Source organism: Lycorma delicatula, chromosome 4 (genome assembly GCF_047948215.1).
Source record: "Lycorma delicatula isolate Av1 chromosome 4, ASM4794821v1, whole genome shotgun sequence".
Classification (NCBI taxonomy): Eukaryota; Metazoa; Arthropoda; class Insecta; order Hemiptera; family Fulgoridae; genus Lycorma; species Lycorma delicatula.
The window spans coordinates 213,466,927-213,484,637 of record NC_134458.1 but is presented as its reverse complement, the minus strand read 5'-3'; the positions used below and the strand labels follow the sequence as shown (position 1 = coordinate 213,484,637).

The following is a 17,711-nucleotide window of genomic DNA, read 5'->3' as shown; positions in this document are numbered from 1 at the left end:
TGTTTTTATATGGTGAACCAGTTGAAGGATGCTTACAGGTTAAATTACTAGACTTGTGGCTTGATCAACAACTGACATGGGTAACACATTTGAAGAAGCTAAAGAAAGTATAAAAATGTAAGACACACTGAGAGTTCTATCTAATAATTGTTGGGTAGCTGATCAAGTATGCATGTTGTGCTACTACTGAATTTTTGTCTGTTCCTGCTTCGACTACAGCTGTGTGGCTTATTTGTTGGTGCGGACCACTGCTATAAAGATGCTTGACGCAGTCCATCATTCATTTATAAGTCTTGGTACAGGTGTGTTTCGCTCATGCCTTGTGGTAAGTCTGCTGGTGGACAGTGATGAGCCATCTCTTTGGAATAGATGAAACCAAATGATATGCTCCTACGTGGCTCACATTAAAGTGCAACCAAATCATCCAGCCTTGATGATAGCGGCCATCATCTACTTCTCCGCTAGGCATCAGAGCTCAGTGCCTTTCCTTGGCCCTAAATGTACAATTACCTTCAGTTCTTAGTATTGCTCCATGTTATTACCTCTGTTTTATTTTCCTCCAGGTTGGTCCAACTGATAGGTATAATGCCACCCGGAGGAGTGTCTGATTACTCAAACGAGCCTCCCCCATCTACTGGCGGTATGTCCGGCTCACCAGTCAGCTCTTTTGAGATTGCTTTTGTGCCCATCTTGACGCCATGTCCGGACATTTCTGCCAAACACAGCATTGGGTCTTTTTTTACCTCTGTTGGTGGCCTTCCTAGTAAATTAGTGCTATGGTTTTTGTCGTTATTGTAAGAACACAAATCTGGTTAAATATGAAAAAATTCTTTAATCTTATAAGTAGCATGAATCCTGATGGTATAGTTTATATTGATGGTTCTAAAAACGTTAATTCTGTTGATAGTGTTTTTGTGGTTGCAACAGAACATACATGTTTGGTCTACCCAACATCGTCAGTATTTTTGTTGTGGAGCTGTATGCTATTAATAAGACCTTAAATATAATTAGCCCAGCATTTCGACACATACTTTTCTGCTCAGATTCTATGACTATTGTGCAGGCGATTGTTGACATGTACTGTAGACACTCTATTGTCTGTTGAGATTCAGTGTGTTATTTCTCAAATGACTCAACATAATACAACTGTGAGCTTCTCTTGGTTCCCTAGCCATATTGGAATTTTAGGCAATGAGCACACTGATAGTGCAGCAAAAGAGGCTTGTTTTCAGCCTCCTTTCTCTAATCGCATTGTTTCAAACGATCTTGTCTTTTCTGAAGAAGGTGGTTCATGATGACTGGCAAAGTGAATGGAATGCTACCATTAACAATAAACTTCGTCCAGTTAAAAACACTCCGTCAATGTGGAGCTGCTCATGCAGAAATAACCGTAGAGAGGAGGTTATTTGCTGTTTGCGAACAGGGCACACTAGGCTCACTCATGACTCAAACAAGATGCATTCATTTGTGCTTGCTGGAATTGCCAACTAACTGTACACCACATCCTTGTGGATTATGTCTGTTATGTGGCATTGTGTTGCAAGTTTACACTAGGACTAACATTCAAAATATGCTAGGGAATAATTAAATTCTGTTTCACGATTTCTTAGAGCCATTGCTTTATATTCAAATATTTGAATATTCTGTAGTATGTTTTGGCCATTTATACTATTTGGTGCATAATGGATAGTAATTTTATTATTTTACTTTAGATTATTAATGTAATATTTCATTGTGGTTTTATTTTGCTTTTAGCATAAGTCACAGGCATTTTCCATTTATGCTGTGTTTCTTTATTTCTGGGTTTTAGTTTTTAATTCAGTTTTTAATATCTATTTAAAATATAAATATTTTGTCCGGACATTGATGATGACACTTCATTGTGAGCCTAGGAAAAAAGTTACATATTACACTCACCAAAGATTTCGTAATTCAACACTGTAGAGGTATAATATACACTTTTCAGCCTAAACAATTTGACAAAGTTTTGTTAATTAAGTTAAGAATGAGATTAAATTTAGTTGTAAGCTTAAGTGCAAGTTATTAAGTGCATTATGTTTATTTACGGAGTAAATAACTTTGTTTTTGTGAAATTTAATTGAGTTTAGTTAGATTAAGTTAAAGTAGGTAACTAACAATTTTGTGTATTTAACTTTCGTACATTATCAACATAACACTTCACTTGCTAACCTCATTAATTAATCTGAAATGTTAAATTGGCCAATTGCTAGACTGAATCCATAATTATGAACAGTAACCAATTATCTAGTCCGAAAATAATGTTTATTACACTGGTATAGTGCTGAATTTTGAAATTTTTGGTGACTGTACTGTATAACTTTCAAAGAACATAACTTGGGTGAAAGGTGTTTCTAATGAATAATCTCAATTGCAATGAATAACTTAGGTCCTAAATAAGATGTATTCAAAATTTCATAAAAAATGGAGGCGTTCCTAATTATATATAATTACCTAATATTTTTGTTGGTTTATTTAATAAATCACCTATTTAATATTGTTTAACTTCACAGATCACTTGTTTAACAACTGATTTTTGAAGTCAAAGGTTCTGAGGTTCAAATCCTAGTAAAAGCTAGTTGCCTTTATATGGATTTGGATAGGCAGTGGATATTGGTATACTTTGGTGGTTGGGGTTCAATTAACTACAAGTCTCGGCAATGGTCGGCCTGTGTCTGTATAAGGCTAGACCTTATTTACATGTCATACATATCATTCTTATCTCATTGGACTGGGGGGGGGGGGGTTGCTTATTGTTCAACAGATTGTTGCAATGTACACATTAGGAAAATTAAATATGAATATTTATTAGTTTAACAGTAATTTTTTAAAGAATATTCTCTTTTCTGTCTATTTTACAATAAAAAATCACATTGAAAAAGAGCAAAATATTTCTTTTTTTTTTAATGAATTGTGTATATTCTGTGAAAGTGGTAGTGTACATAAAGAGTACATCTGCTTTCATAATTTGAGGGGATATTTGTATATTTTTTTGATCTGAGTAATTTGTCTTCCCTATTCAAGTGAATATCTGTTGTTAGAATTTTTGAAAATTAATTGATGTAATAAATTATAAGAATGTTCAAAAAAGTATCATTTATTACTTATTACACAATATTCGGAGTGTGATAAAAAAAAAATGATGATTTTTTAAAAATTCTGTGTGTTATGTCTTTTCAACCAAATTATTTTTTCCCCATGTGATAGCAGTACTGTCTGTAATATATATTAATATTTTCAGCCATATTAGATATGTAGTTGACATTTTGCAGCTGAATGATTATAACTTACATTAGTGAGTGGGAATTTATTTTGTTTTAAAATGACAGTACAAGGGGGTTTACATTAAATTTTGCTTTAAAAATGGAGTGAAGTGGAGAAAGTAGTAGAGAAGATTTTGGGTGTGATTATTATGTCAACACCAGAAGCATGAGTGGTGTAAAAGTTTCAAGAAGGCTGTGAAAATATTGAAGGTGACAGAAGATTTGGATGTCCTACCGCATCAACAACTGATGAAAATATGGACAGTTTAAAGGACATTGGGATCAGTAATTGTTGATTCATTATCAGAGAAGTTGTTACCCAAAAAAAATCATGAAAAAAAAACATTTGTGTGAAACATTATTGCTCGTTATTGATGGGATTGATCTTTTGGCTTGTGGTTTATTAACTATGGATCATTGGTCACCATTGAAGATTTCATGCCAGTGGTGTAAGTTTTTGTTGACTACGACATTTTGTTTACATCTGCACTAATCTTTAATTAATTTTATTTCTTTCGTCTAATAAAAAAATTTAAATTCCATTAAAAAGCAAGAAGGAAGAGAGGTAGACCCAGAAAGATACGAAGAGAAAGGAGTGATGGAGGGTGACTGGATGAACAGGAAAGTATGGAAATCAAGATGTGGGATACAGAGCAATCTGTAGGAAACCCACTTAAAGTAAAGTAAGAAAAAAAATTGTATAATATACATCACTTTGATGTAAGTTAACGAAGGTGCACTTATTTTTATATGTCATCTCTACTAAAAATGTGGACTAAGGCCATCATGTTATTTGAGGAAGGAGAAATTATATCTTCCACCAAAATGTAGCGGAGAAGGCAGTGTTCTTGATAGCAAAATTGTTAACATATTTACTTCTTGAATATTGTTATACATGAATTAGCTTTTTTATTTACAGCTCATTTTTAATTAGGTAAGTTAAAATTGTTGCTGAATTTGTTTTAATTCCTCTTCCTAATAAATAAATAAATTTTAAGATAATTTACTGATATCTTTCATATGAGTTAAATTATTTTAGGGTCCTTGTTATCGATGTAAAGTTTATTAATTTTTTCATTTTATTTCAGACATTGGCTGAAGTGTTCCGTTGTTTTATTTGCATGGAAAAACTGAGGGATGCACACCTATGTCCGCATTGTTCAAAATTATGTTGTTATGTTTGTATAAGACGTTGGTTAACAGAACAAAGATCTCAGTGTCCGCACTGCAGGGCATCATTACATCTTCATGAACTTGTTAATTGTAGATGGGTTGAAGAAGTTACTCAACAATTAGATAGCTTAGCTTCAGCACGCTGTGATCCAATGGATAGTGATCGTGATAATAGAGATAGATGTACAGCACATCATGAAAAATTATCAGTGTATTGTTGGACATGTCGAAGGTGTATTTGTCACCAGTGTGCTCTGTGGGGTGGCACTCATACGGGTCATACATTTAAACCGTTAGAAGAAGTATATGAACAACATAAAACTCAAATTAAGGACGAATCAGCTCAGCTTAGACGTCGTTTAATGGAACTTATCAGTTTAACACAAGAAGTAGTATGTATTATTTTTATTTATTGCTTTTGTAACATGCTAAATAGATAGATTATAAATTCTAGCTAATAAAATATATCAAAGGAATAGTTGTGTATATATATATATATATACACACACGCACACACACACACACACTACACAGGATATTAAAATATTGTAAGGTATTGTATTCTCTTCTGAACTTCTAAAATATTTTATATTAGCTTTTTAGTTGTTTTTTCTTTTGTCTGTAGATCATACTAGTGGATAGTTGGTACAAGTCACTCAGTACATTTTGGAATTATATCAGTTTTTTATTGTATACCTAGGTTTTTTCTACTGAACAGTGTTTGTGGGTATAAGGAATTTTATTATAATAAAAAAAAGGCTTGTTCCTTTGGACTAACTATCCCAGGTATCTGATAGCTGTGATTTTTTTGTGAAGTACTTTAGGTGCAAATGTTATTAGATGTTAATTTTTTACTCTGAGATTAATGAAATTAATTGTTTTTAGTTTAAGATTTAATTATTTAATCAGTAGTTTAGCTGTTATACATTACAACATTTTGTGGCGTAAAGAATGAAATTTTTTAAGTACATTAAACATAGTCTCACGTCTTTTTAAGGTTATTTCCTGTCAGAACATCTGCATTTATGAAATTAACAGATTTTTGTCTAAATAATGTATTAGTCAGATTCTGTTTGAAACACTACTAGTTTCCATTTCCCTTAGTAGGATAGGGAAATGTTATCATGATAATGTTTTCTGTAGTGTGATTCTCAAAGATTAATTGCTGTGAAACACATCTTAAAGTTATGAATAATGATTTGATAGTTAATGTTTACGTCTGGACTACTGATTTGACTTTACTGAAATAACTTGTAAAAATCCTCCCATGTATATCAAGGTTATCTGTGCTTAGTTTTGCCTCTTGTACTTGCCATTACTCAAGAAAAAATTAGATTGGCTACTTTTGAACAAATCTCAAAATTTAAAGTTGCTTCAGGCATTAATAAATTTGGCTTTTTAACATGTTCGATCATTTGCAAGACACAAATCCTATAAAGATAATATTTTTAGATTTGTAATGATTTCCAGTTATAAAAAGATTATATGCTTGCAATAATAAATCCAAGTTACACTAACTCAACAGTAGTATAAATCGATTCATAATCATATAATGAATTATACATCTAAAAAGATTAGTTTATGTTTGTACTTTTTTATTTGTTAAATGTATTAAAAAAAACCTCTAAATTATGTTATTTAAATAATAAATAAAATCAGTTAAAACTGCTCAGTAATAACAGCAGATGGTTACAGATTTGAAACTGTTAAAGTTAATTTACTCTTTGTTATTAAAATTTTAGGAACGTAATGTTGAATCTGTTAGAGCTGCTAAGGATGAACGTGTTAGAGAGATACGTAATGCAGTTGAATTAATGATAGCTCGACTTGATGCTCAATTAAAAGCTAAATTATTAACATTAATGGGCCAAAAATCATCTTTAACTCAAGAGACTGAGCAATTAGAAGCGCTATTGCAAGAGATTGAACATCAGCTACATACTTGTACTCGTTCTGAATTAATAACACAGTCTAGTGAACTATCACGTATGATTCATCAAGTACGTAAAAAACCAATGGCTAGTTTTGTTACCGCTCCTGTACCTGCTGACTTTATCAGGTAAGTAATATGAGGTTTTGTTTTAATTTTATTTGTAAAAGTAAAAGTAATTTATTGGTTCAGTTTGAACCAATAGTGGTTCACACTATTGGTGCATTTGGTATAGTTGCCATCCTATTGCTTTAACAATGGAGAATTTGTCTTATAGAAAGAAAGGTACAGAGCTTGTTGCAAACCACAATAAGTTAGTTCTTGAAGCGTTTCCATAGAGGCAGCACATATTCAGCGGTTGGGTTAAACATTCATTCAGTTACTTCTTTGCTGTCATAGTTTGTTTGTACCATGACTGTGTGTATTATATTAATTTTGTGAAGACATTCTCTTGTGTTATGTTTACAAAAATTACTGGTGTCGCTATAATTTTCTAATTTTTACATTTTCTGTTTTTTTTTTTTTTTAGATTACAGTAAGTTTAATGTAGGATTGTATTATAATTTCACTTATCGTCATAGAAGGTGAAAGTAGTGAGGTATGTTAATTGTTTGCACGGCATTTCTCTCGCCACCACCCCATTCGGTCGCTCTAAAGCATAAGACCGAATGTCTGTGTCATAAACAGCTAGCCTCAAAACAGTTTAGCGACCAGTTTCCTAGAGCTAATATAAAGTGTGAGCAGAATAAGCATGGTACAATTCACTGCTTACTTGCGTGTCCCACTGCCCACTTGTTATATATCACTAAAATGGGTAGGCACACGCTGTCAACTACTAAAACATATATGACTATCAATAATTAAATTTATCTCGTCAAAGACAGCAATTCGCTGCCACACCTAGGCTGCTGAATATCAGCAAGTACTTGTCCACCAATGCACTTAGAGCCTTAATCTGGTTGGTAGTGAGCCATATCTCTTGGTTAGCTTCCTACAGCAGCATGGTAGGAGTCTTTTTCCTTAACTACTGATATCAGTTGAATGAAGCAACCGCATCAAGGAACTCCCACACTGTCGGACAATGCGGCTCTTACCACATTGACTCTCCACTTGTAAGTGGCCAATGTTCCCATTGACCTTTAAGTTCCAGGGTGGCCTGAGTTCTGCCCCCCCCCGCCCAAGGAGCTGGGCAGTTGAACATCATGTGTTCGTTCAACTGGACCTCCCCACAGACACACAGCTCATCAGCTGCCTGACGGAACCGAAACAAATATTGGTTTAAATTTACATGGTTGGAGAGCACTTGGACTCCCGTTACTTTTAAAAACGAAGGAGAAGCTTACTATCCCCCAGATCCTGTATAAATCTATACGAGGACTTCCCCTTAGTCATGGCGCGCCATTCTTGCTGCTATGCTTCCTTTATGAGGCTGTAAAGCTTCCTCCGCAGGCGGGAGATGGGCAACCGTTTGAAATATAGAACCGGTTTATTGAGATCACCATTCTGCTCTGGTACAGGCCTGCTCGAAAACTCATCCCTAATACCTCGGCCTCCCTGCTTCTTTGCAATTTCCACATTGCTGCCTGAACTTTCACTACTAAATCGATTGGGGGAGCCTTTCCCAATACAGTGGTAGCCTTGTAAGTGGTTGTTTTTTAAAAACACCACTGCATACAATTAAGGCTCTGTGCTGTGCACTCCTTAAATTTTGAATAAGTGCTTGATTTCTTTCCAACCTATGCGCCCAAACGGACAGCGCACGAGAGGTCATACTTTCAAAGACACCTCAGTACACCATGTACAAATGACGGCCTGACAGTCCGTAATCCTTTTGAGCAATCCTCCTAAGCTTGTGCATCACAGAGACAGCGTCCGCCATACTTGCCTAATGTGGTTGCTGAACAGCAACTTCTCATCAAACAAAACACTTAGGTACTTTTGAACTTGAACTCGGCTGATTACACGGCCTTTGTACTTAATACAGGGGTTACAACTATCATAATTTGTCTGCACTCTTTAGAAGCATAAACTTCATCTTGGGCACAGAAATCTTTAAATTTTGAATGTCCATCCAGTCCTCTGTGGTTGACAAAGCCGCTTGAGCTTGGTCTTCTACCTGTGATCAGCAAAAGCCTGGGCCGTGACCCCTTCCGGGAAGTCAATCCCAAAAATCTGTCGAATTTGTTCCAGGTTCCACAGCAAGGGACCGAGAATGGAGCCCTGCATGCTTCCCCTGGTGATGGACTTCCACAACTAGGTGCACATCTTTAAACAGAACCATGCGATCACATGTAGTCACGTAATACGGCCTGCAGGGCTACGGGAACATTGTGGCGTGCAGCGTTTCAACTCATAGGACAGAACAACAACATAAAGAAGAAATGCTGTCTCTGTATCAATAACAATTGCCAAAACATATTTACAGTCCGCGCTTTCCACCTCAGCAAGAGCATTTAAGATGCAATCTTTGGTGCCAACCCCTTTCATGAGTCCATAAAAAAAATGAGTCCATATCGATGCTTTCCCAGAGCCGTTCCACAACCAGCCTTTCAAGCAGCTTGCCGATTACCGGCAAGAGGCTGATAGGTCTATAACTGCTGATCTCACTCGGATCATTTCCTGATTTTAGGAGCACCCGCACCAAAGCCACCTTCCAACAAGTCTGAAAGCAACCCAGTTTAGGCTCCCGAGAACAGTCTGCCAAGCGGCTCCCTTATCACAGGCAGCATATGATAGAAAATATTTGGCTCAAGTTGGTCAATCCCTGGTGCCTTTCGAGAAATTACTTGGTCTATATCTACGGTTTCCACAGCCTGTACGCCAGGGAATGGTGTCTCACCTGCCCTAAAGCCGACTTCTGCTTCACCCTTCGGAGCATTTGGAAACAGAGTATCCAGGAATGCCTGGTAAGTTGCCACAGATGTTACAGTGTGGTCATGACCACCAAACCCTCATTGAACACTGGATAGCATGTGCAATGGCTTTGGTCGGTAACATGATTTCACAAGCTGCCAGGGATTGCGTTAAGTAGTGGGGTATAAAAAAAAAGATTGGGTGTAATCTTATTCATAGTCAGTTGAGAGAAGTCATGTTTAATGTTTTTAACTGTATGACGAAATAGGCACATGGTGGACTGATGCTTTTTAAATTGCATTAATTGAAGAACAAGCAGATTCAATTATGAATGCCGAGTTGAAGTAAGGTGCGATCTTGTCAAGAAAATAGAAACATGTTATTTGTCTTGGGAACCTTTAATTGATAATTTCATTGAAAATGTCATTATTAATGTAAATGGCGATAATGATGGTAGTGATGTAAATGTTAGTGGTGACAGTATAAGCAATGATGAGTTACTTACGAGGAATTGAAACATTTTGATTTGATTTTGTAAGTAGCAATTCAGATCAGTGTTTGTATGTAGTATAGTACTTCCTGTGCCACTTCTACTTTGTTCTCTCCTCCTTTCCTGCGTCAATCACTTCCCCTTCAAGCTTATTGTGGTTTGCAACAAGCTCCACCTACTTTCAATGAAATTCAGATGCAGTTGTGGATTTATTCTTTACATTTTTCAGATAGTGCGTTTCTTTGTTGATCTGTAGTTCTGATATTTTTCCCTGAACTTTGCTTACTTACATGCTTATATCTCATTCTCTCTTCTAGTAATTTTTGGTAACACTGAGTTAATTCATAAACTTGTGACAATAAACTAATAGGAGGTCTGTTGATAACCATTCTTGTACAGAAAAGACTCGCTATATTATTCCATGAATGTGGAATTTTTCTTACTTTGAAACAAATTGAGTTTTTTTTATGCTCGATCCACTTTGTGACCTTTTAATATTTCTACAGTTATATTGCTTTTCCTCTGATTCCTTGCTATTTTTCTTACCATTTTGATGTATTGTCTATTGTCTTATACTGACTAGGCTTGATGTAGATCAGACATCTTGGACCTGTTTGCTAGGTTTTCTTTTGTGCACTGTTGTTGGTTTTTCCTCTTCTATAACTGTCCATAAGAGATGTAAGCTTATTTACTGGCAGCCTATACTTGCCACACAGTGTTATTTTGCTATATAACTTTTTGTAGATGCTGTATTGTCTATCTCTATGTGGTATCTTACCACATTTTATACACTGCCACTGCTTTTCAGTTACTACTTATTTAGATGGTTACCCTTTATTTATAGTACCTACTTTACTGTAAAGTTTCCCCTACAGTTAAGATTGGGAGAAATGTGATTTACAACAATAAACAAACATTTTTCAGAATGAAACAAAAAACCTTTTTCTCTTTGGAGATACTGGTAAAGTACTTCGGTTAACTTAAAATTAGAATTATTTTAGACTCTGTGCAAATTAAAACCTAATTGAGATATGAAATTTGTATAATTAAACATCAGCAATGTTTTTGTATTGAATTGCTTCAATGTTAACATCTAAATACAGTTGAGTGTTCTGTAGCAAACAAAATAAAAAAAGAAGAAAAAAAGATATGGAAATAAAGGATTAAACATTGTTATGCAGTATTTAATTAAAGTAATAATGGGTCACCAATCAACTTTCAGACAGTTTTTAATTATATAATAATTAGTATACCTCTTTAATATAGAATAATTACTATTCATAGCTCATTTGTATATGACAATTACTATTCAGAGCCCCCGACTGCATTTAACGACAGTGGAATTCCTATAACTTGAATATTCAAGGTAATAAAGAAACTTAACATACCTGAAGAGTATTCTATTATCGTGGAAGACACTAAACAAAATGTAGGCTAATAAATGTACATGAAAGTACTATACATTAATTACATTTTTTCTCGCTGACAATTTATTGCACAAAAATTATAAATGAATGAAAAATTCAAGGGTTATATTTAGTAAAAAATATCAGGGTTGTATAGTATGTAAAAAACAGTTCAGTTTTAAATTCAAGGATTGTAAAAGTTTTTCAAATAAAATAAAAACAATATTAAAATTATAAAAAATAAAATAAATAGTGAAGGAAAATTGGCTCTTTCATAAAAGAAACTGAATTTAATTAAATTCAATTAAAAAAATTGTTGATAGTAGTCAGATGTTTCTTCTGATACAGTGTAGTCAACCATTTTTCTATATCTGCCACCGCGGAAAAAGTAAATTCTGGTACATCATCTTTTGAGTCAATGAATCGTTGAACAGACTCAATGTTACCTGTAACTTCCATTAAAGTTGGGGGTGGTATGCAGGGTAGTTCATCATTGTTGTTATTTGAGTCAGTCTCTATGGTGTCATTCTCATTTGCCTTTGCGTTAATCGTATTGATTACAACATCTTCGTCAGTAGGGTATTCGGCTACTACCAAATCTTCATCTATAGAAACATAATCCTGTAAATTTATCACTGGGTACTTCAGTAACTGCTACCATTCATTATCATCATCACTATTATTGTTGCTAGAACAAAGCTTTTTCACTGCTAGTTTGTACACATTCCGACAAAATAACAGGTCATTGTGGGTTTTTAAATTCAGCTTTTTTAAATCAGTTAAAAATTGTTAGCTCAGTCACATCATTCCAAGATTTTTTAATTTCTCGTAGACAATGAAAAAGATTAATTTCTGGTTGTTGTTTCTTTTCAGCCATCTCTAATATTTTCATTTTAATCCTTTTCCTGTACTTGCTTAAAATTTTTTATAATGGCCTGATGCGTTGGTTGGAGTTTAGAGGTAACATTTGGTGGAAAGAAAACACATTTTATTGTTAACAATTCCGGAGGAAACGATTTTGGATGTGCTGTGCTATTGTCAATAAATAGAACAATCTTTCTATTTTTCAAATGATAATAATGATTGAATTTGATTAAACATTTTTCGAAGATTTCACTAGTAACCCACACTTTTCTATCAGCTTCATACTGAATAGACAATGTTTTAACGTTAGTGAAACAATGTGGTTTTTAAAATCTACAAATTAAGAGAGGTTTCAATGTTTCTGTCCTCGACATGTTCGCATATAAAAGAACTGTGACGCGGTCTTTACTTCATTACCCACTGTGGCATTTATTATCACCTTTAAAAGTTAAAGTTTTGTCAGGTAAATGTTTATAAAACAGTCCAGTTTCGTCAGCATTAAAAACATCGTGATTTGTTGTTGTATGTGCTTATGATTTCTTTTAGTGTACTGTGTGTCCACGTATTACAGACTTCATTACAAACATTTTAAAAAATTTCTGTCTCTTAACTTAAGCCACTCCAAAGGATTAGTTTATAAATTTATTAGGCAAACCCAAAACACTAGCTTTAAAATCCGTACAGTTGAACTGTCTTGCAAAGTATTCTACTTTTTCATGTAAAATTGGTCCACTAACATGTAAATTTTGGTTGTGATTGTCTTAAACCACTCTAAAACGCTTTCTTCAACATCGGGATACTTGAGAGACTTTACCCTTTTAATATCGCCTGTTTTATGAAGGCTACGATCTTTCAAAACTTTTTCACGGTTTTTGTAATCTGTTGTAAGCGTGTTGTGTGGTATACCAAATTCTGATGTGATAAATTTTTTTTGCTTTTTTCCCTTGTCTACTTCTATTATGAGCCTTATTTTATCATCTAATGAAATTGTTTTTAAATCTCTATTCGCATTTAAAAAAAAGAATATTAAGAGTGTAACAACTAATCAAACTGAATAAAAACTGAACCTAATTGTACAAAAACTAACACATAAAGATTGTTGTAAGGAAAGAATAAGAACACCCTTGTTTACAGTAGCAAACAAACCCAAACAGACATACAAGCTAAGATGGTTATAAAGACACATTGATGTACACTTCTTACGACAAATGAGTTCCGGTTAATACTGATGAGTGAAGTATAAGATTTCGCTTTCCCCTTTACTATATGTTGATTCATCATTTTCTGTTATCGTATAGTACAGGAAGTGAATCATGCTTGTTTCATATTTCTGAACTGAAAATAAGTTTCGTATTACAGCCCTAATGTTAAAACTTGGGCTTTTTATTTTATTTTTTGTAATAAATCAAATTAATCAGATTTTTACTTCGACTTATAGGATTTTTGTTGAAGTTAAAGGAATTATATTTCTGTATAACATAATACAATACAGCCGGGAATTAGAATAAATTTTGAGTTGTAGAAATATTTGAGTTACAGATATTAGAGTTACAGGAATTTGACTGTATTTTCATTGGACAAAATTTTCTTATCATTCTTAAGACCTGGGGAGAACTTAATCATTAGACAACCTTAAATGTCTGCTATTTCTACAATGTGTAAACTATATCTAAACAAATTAAAATTGTCTGAAAGTTGATTGGTCAGCCATAATTTTATTTAATTAAATACTACATAATGATGTTTAGTCCTGTATTTCCACATCTTGTTTTCTTTTCTTTTTAGTTTGGTTTTTGTAATTTTTTTTAGTTCTACTTATTAATCTTTTTTTTATTTTTTGGTAGTTGTGTTTTTTAATTTTTATAGTTGTTTTTATTATTTATTACTTTTCAGTGATCATGAAGAAAAATTCAAAAACTTATGGGTCTAACGTATTTAATGTACTGATCCAAATGAAGAAACTGTAAACATTTCAATTTATTTATTTAACTGGAGTATACTGATATAAACTTAAGATTTCTCAAGTGATTGAGTTCCTCAAGAGACTTTTTATCATGTGGATCATACAGCAATTTTCTATGATCCAAACAACTAACGGCTAAACTCGCTACAGTTGTGGAAAAAGGAGTGAGAGGGGAGAGAGAGTGAGAGAGATGTATTATTTTATAAATTTTTTTTGTTTTTTTTTTTAACGGTCTACTGTGCTGTGGTTATAGAGCCCTTTATGTAGAAAATTGCTGTGTTTGATGTATGTGCTGAATTTTGTTGCTGGGGTGTCCAAGCAACAATGACTCATCTGTTTACCTGCCCAGAATTAAAAGCAGAACAACTTCATACATTATTTTAAAAAATGAGTTTTACAGTCACTAAAGTTTTAATGAGGTAGTAGCAGAGTTTTGAATACAGAGTCATCTTTTTTAAAATGTAATTTCAAAAATGTGTATGTAAGAAAACATTTTTTTGTTCTGTTGCAACTGAAATGACAAACTGTAAGATGTCTGAGGTGATTACTTCAACTCATTTCACTCAAATATATATTTACAGTCTTTTCCAAAAACGTTGGTAATTTTTGGTGATCTCTGTTATAAAGGGGGGATGGTGAATATAGAATCTTAAGTTAGTGTGATTAAAAATTAAATTACAATAAAAATTCTACTGAACTGGTTAATTATAGTTTTAATTATTACTTTTGTTTTTGTAGTGAAATAGTACCCGGCTATGATAGTAGTACTTTTGTAATGCAAAGATTCACTCAGTTACAACATAAAGCTGACCCCGTTTATTCATCACCATTGCACGTTAATGGATTATGTTGGAGATTGAAAGTATACCCTGATGGTAATGGTGTTGTACGTGGTAACTACCTTTCTGTATTCCTTGAATTGACTGCTGGACTTCCAGAAACATCTAAGTAAGTATATATTATTCTGACATTTATTTTTATTGATGAGATTATTATTATTTTTACTTATTGTATAACATTTGAAGTTCATTGGTTGAGCAGCTGAATTTTTCTATACACATTTATTTCACTGGAGTTTTTTTTCTCTTTAAAAGTGCAGATTAAAAGGATATTTTTATATATTTATTGATAGACAGTTTGTGTTTTGTATAGATCACAGAATATATGATGTATAACATCATTTATATAGTTGAAATTATTAAAAAAGGGAAATATATTCTAGATTCTTTGACAGGTGTTCGGCTTATGTTGTCGCGCATTAAATGTTTACGAATAAATTACTACATTGTGGATTTGATAATGCAAAATTAATATTATCAAAACCTATCTTGAAAATAGTATGCAGTTCCAGGAGCCTTTTTTTGAATTGATAAACTGTTGAAGTTACACAAAGGTCTTCACTGGGATTGCTGTTCTTTTATATTTATGTTAATGAGACTCCTCTTACAGTATCAAATGCAAATGTCCAGAATGTTTTTGTTTGCTAATGATCTTTAATTATAAAGATAAATGGTTATTCCAGTAGTTCATAAGTTCTTTTGATACTGCTGCAGAAGTTTATCAACATTAGGACCAATAAACTGTGCTGGAACGTGGAAGATGTAAAAGATTAAGAGGTAAGCTTTTGTGGTAAACTGTTCTTATGCAAAGAAGCTAGGCTAATAAAATTCCTGGGTATGGTGTTAGATCCAACAGTTGACTGGATGGATCGTGACAATCAAGTAGCAAATAAAACTGTCGTCAAGGGTTCATGTTGCATTTAAAGAATGCAGACCAATGTATTGCCAAGATGTCAAGTAAAAATCCTAGACTATTTAATTGTTCAGACTACAGAAAAGAGCTGTTGATTAATTTAAAGTGTGCTGAAGCTTACTGCTGGTTGCTCTTTGCTTAAGTAACGTTTTTATACTTCCCTCTATTTATGTACTAATCATTTTTTATTGAAAAAAATATTAATGTTTTTAAAACAATGAACATTGTCATTTTGCTAGAAGTAGAAATAGACCTTCAAACAGATCAGTAAATATTCTTTAAGTTAAACATGTGTTTAGCAGATGTTAGCATGTGTTGTATGGCAGTTACGTTTAATCAGAATTTGGCTATTCAATAAACTGTCTATAGCAATAAGTGGTTATGTGTGAGACATTTAAGACGGTAAAAAATATTTTTAATTTGTAAACCGTCCCGATGTACTAGTATAAGAATTTTTTCAAAATTAGTTGTAAAGTATTACATAAAATATTATATAGCACAAATTAATTATGATTATTGTCAGCTGTGGTTTGTTCTGATTGAAATGCTTATTGAATGTATATTTAACTCATATTATATATATATATATATATATATATCATTTATATATATTTGTATATTAATGATGATGTTTTGTACATTTTAGTAATGCATGTTACTATAAAATATAAATAGACTATTCTAGTCTATTCTATGTCATTGTATTAACACTGATCAAAGAAACAAACAGCTGTGTATATTAAAATCAGGAAATATCTAAATTTGTTGGTAATGATAAATTTATTCTGGTTTTACATTATTATAAAAGTTAAGTAGAAAATATAGCTATTTACTTTTATGAAAAAAAATTTCCCATAAAAAATATAATCCTAGTCTCATAAATGTTGTGGATTGTTCATTTTTTTGTTGTTTTCAAGGCCTTTTATTTATAAACTTAAATTTATTTGTAAGGCCTTTTATCTTTTAAATGTAATGAGATTTTATGGTGATGGGCAAGTTGATGATAATCGAACTGTACAATAACTTAATTTGTGATCAACTTAAGCATACCAAACAATGTAAGTAAACTTTGAACAAATCTATTGAAAACATTTTTGTTTGTTTAATATGATTTTTGTACTGATAACTAGCTATTTTACTGGTGTTGCATATAATTTGCCTCAATCAAATTTTGGAAACTTTTTTTACAGTAACGTATAAAATTATTTATTGTTGTTGTCTAAATTATCACAAATTTGATATAGTGAGGTTTGAATTAATGAATTTTTATTCAATTGTTATTTTCTTGGGAAATTATAAACAATAATAAAAATTGTAATCTTATGGAAGGAAATTATGTGTAAATTGTGTTTCTCACAGAATATAATTTTGTATTAGATGTATTTTCATAAGTAAAAACTAAAGTGAATGTCTTTCTATTTTGAAGGTATGAATATAGAGTTGAAATGATACATCAGGGTTCAAGAGATGCTAGCAAAAATATTGTACGTGAATTCGCATCTGATTTTGAGATTGGTGAATGCTGGGGATATAATAGATTCTTTAGGTTAGATCTCCTTGCTAGTGAGGGTTACCTTAATACTGAACGTGATACTCTAATACTAAGGTAATAAAAATTAATTAATTCTACATTGTTAAATTTGTTTTTTATTTTTATTATGTTATTTTCTCAAATCTAATTTGTGGAGTTATAAAAATTAAAGCGTACATTAAAATAGATAGAGTATCAAAATCTTATTAAATTCTGCTTCTTCATGTGTCTTTTTTATAGTGTAGTCACAAGAATATACAAATTCAATACTACTATTCTCCCAACTCCGCTTTTATTTCCCAGATATTCTGCTTTGTTTATGTGTTTGTTTTGTCATGTATTTTACTCCCAAAGTCCTATCTCTGGCTTTACAAGGAGTGTCTGAAGTGTTATGGAGACTGGAACGTAACAGTAGAACAAATGTTTCATAGAGCAACAGGTACTGCCAATTAACATTGCAAAACTCAT

General features: G+C 32.7%; 1 protein-coding gene across 3 annotated transcripts in view; it reads left to right on the top strand.

The window, feature by feature from the left end:
* The window catches only part of LOC142324274 (E3 ubiquitin-protein ligase TRIM37-like), a 61,899-nt gene that overhangs the window by 5,341 nt on the left and 38,847 nt on the right, over positions 1–17,711 (top strand). For all 3 annotated transcript variants that reach the window (XR_012756256.1, XM_075365166.1, XM_075365165.1), the window contains exons 3-6: positions 4,370–4,846; positions 6,197–6,513; positions 14,699–14,908; positions 17,139–17,318. Coding sequence is in view for 2 of the 3 variants with exons in the window: in XM_075365166.1 (XP_075221281.1) it covers positions 4,370–4,846; positions 6,197–6,513; positions 14,699–14,908; positions 17,139–17,318 (1,184 nt within the window). In the remaining variant the exon portion in view is untranslated. The remainder of the gene's footprint in view (positions 1–4,369; positions 4,847–6,196; positions 6,514–14,698; positions 14,909–17,138; positions 17,319–17,711) is intronic.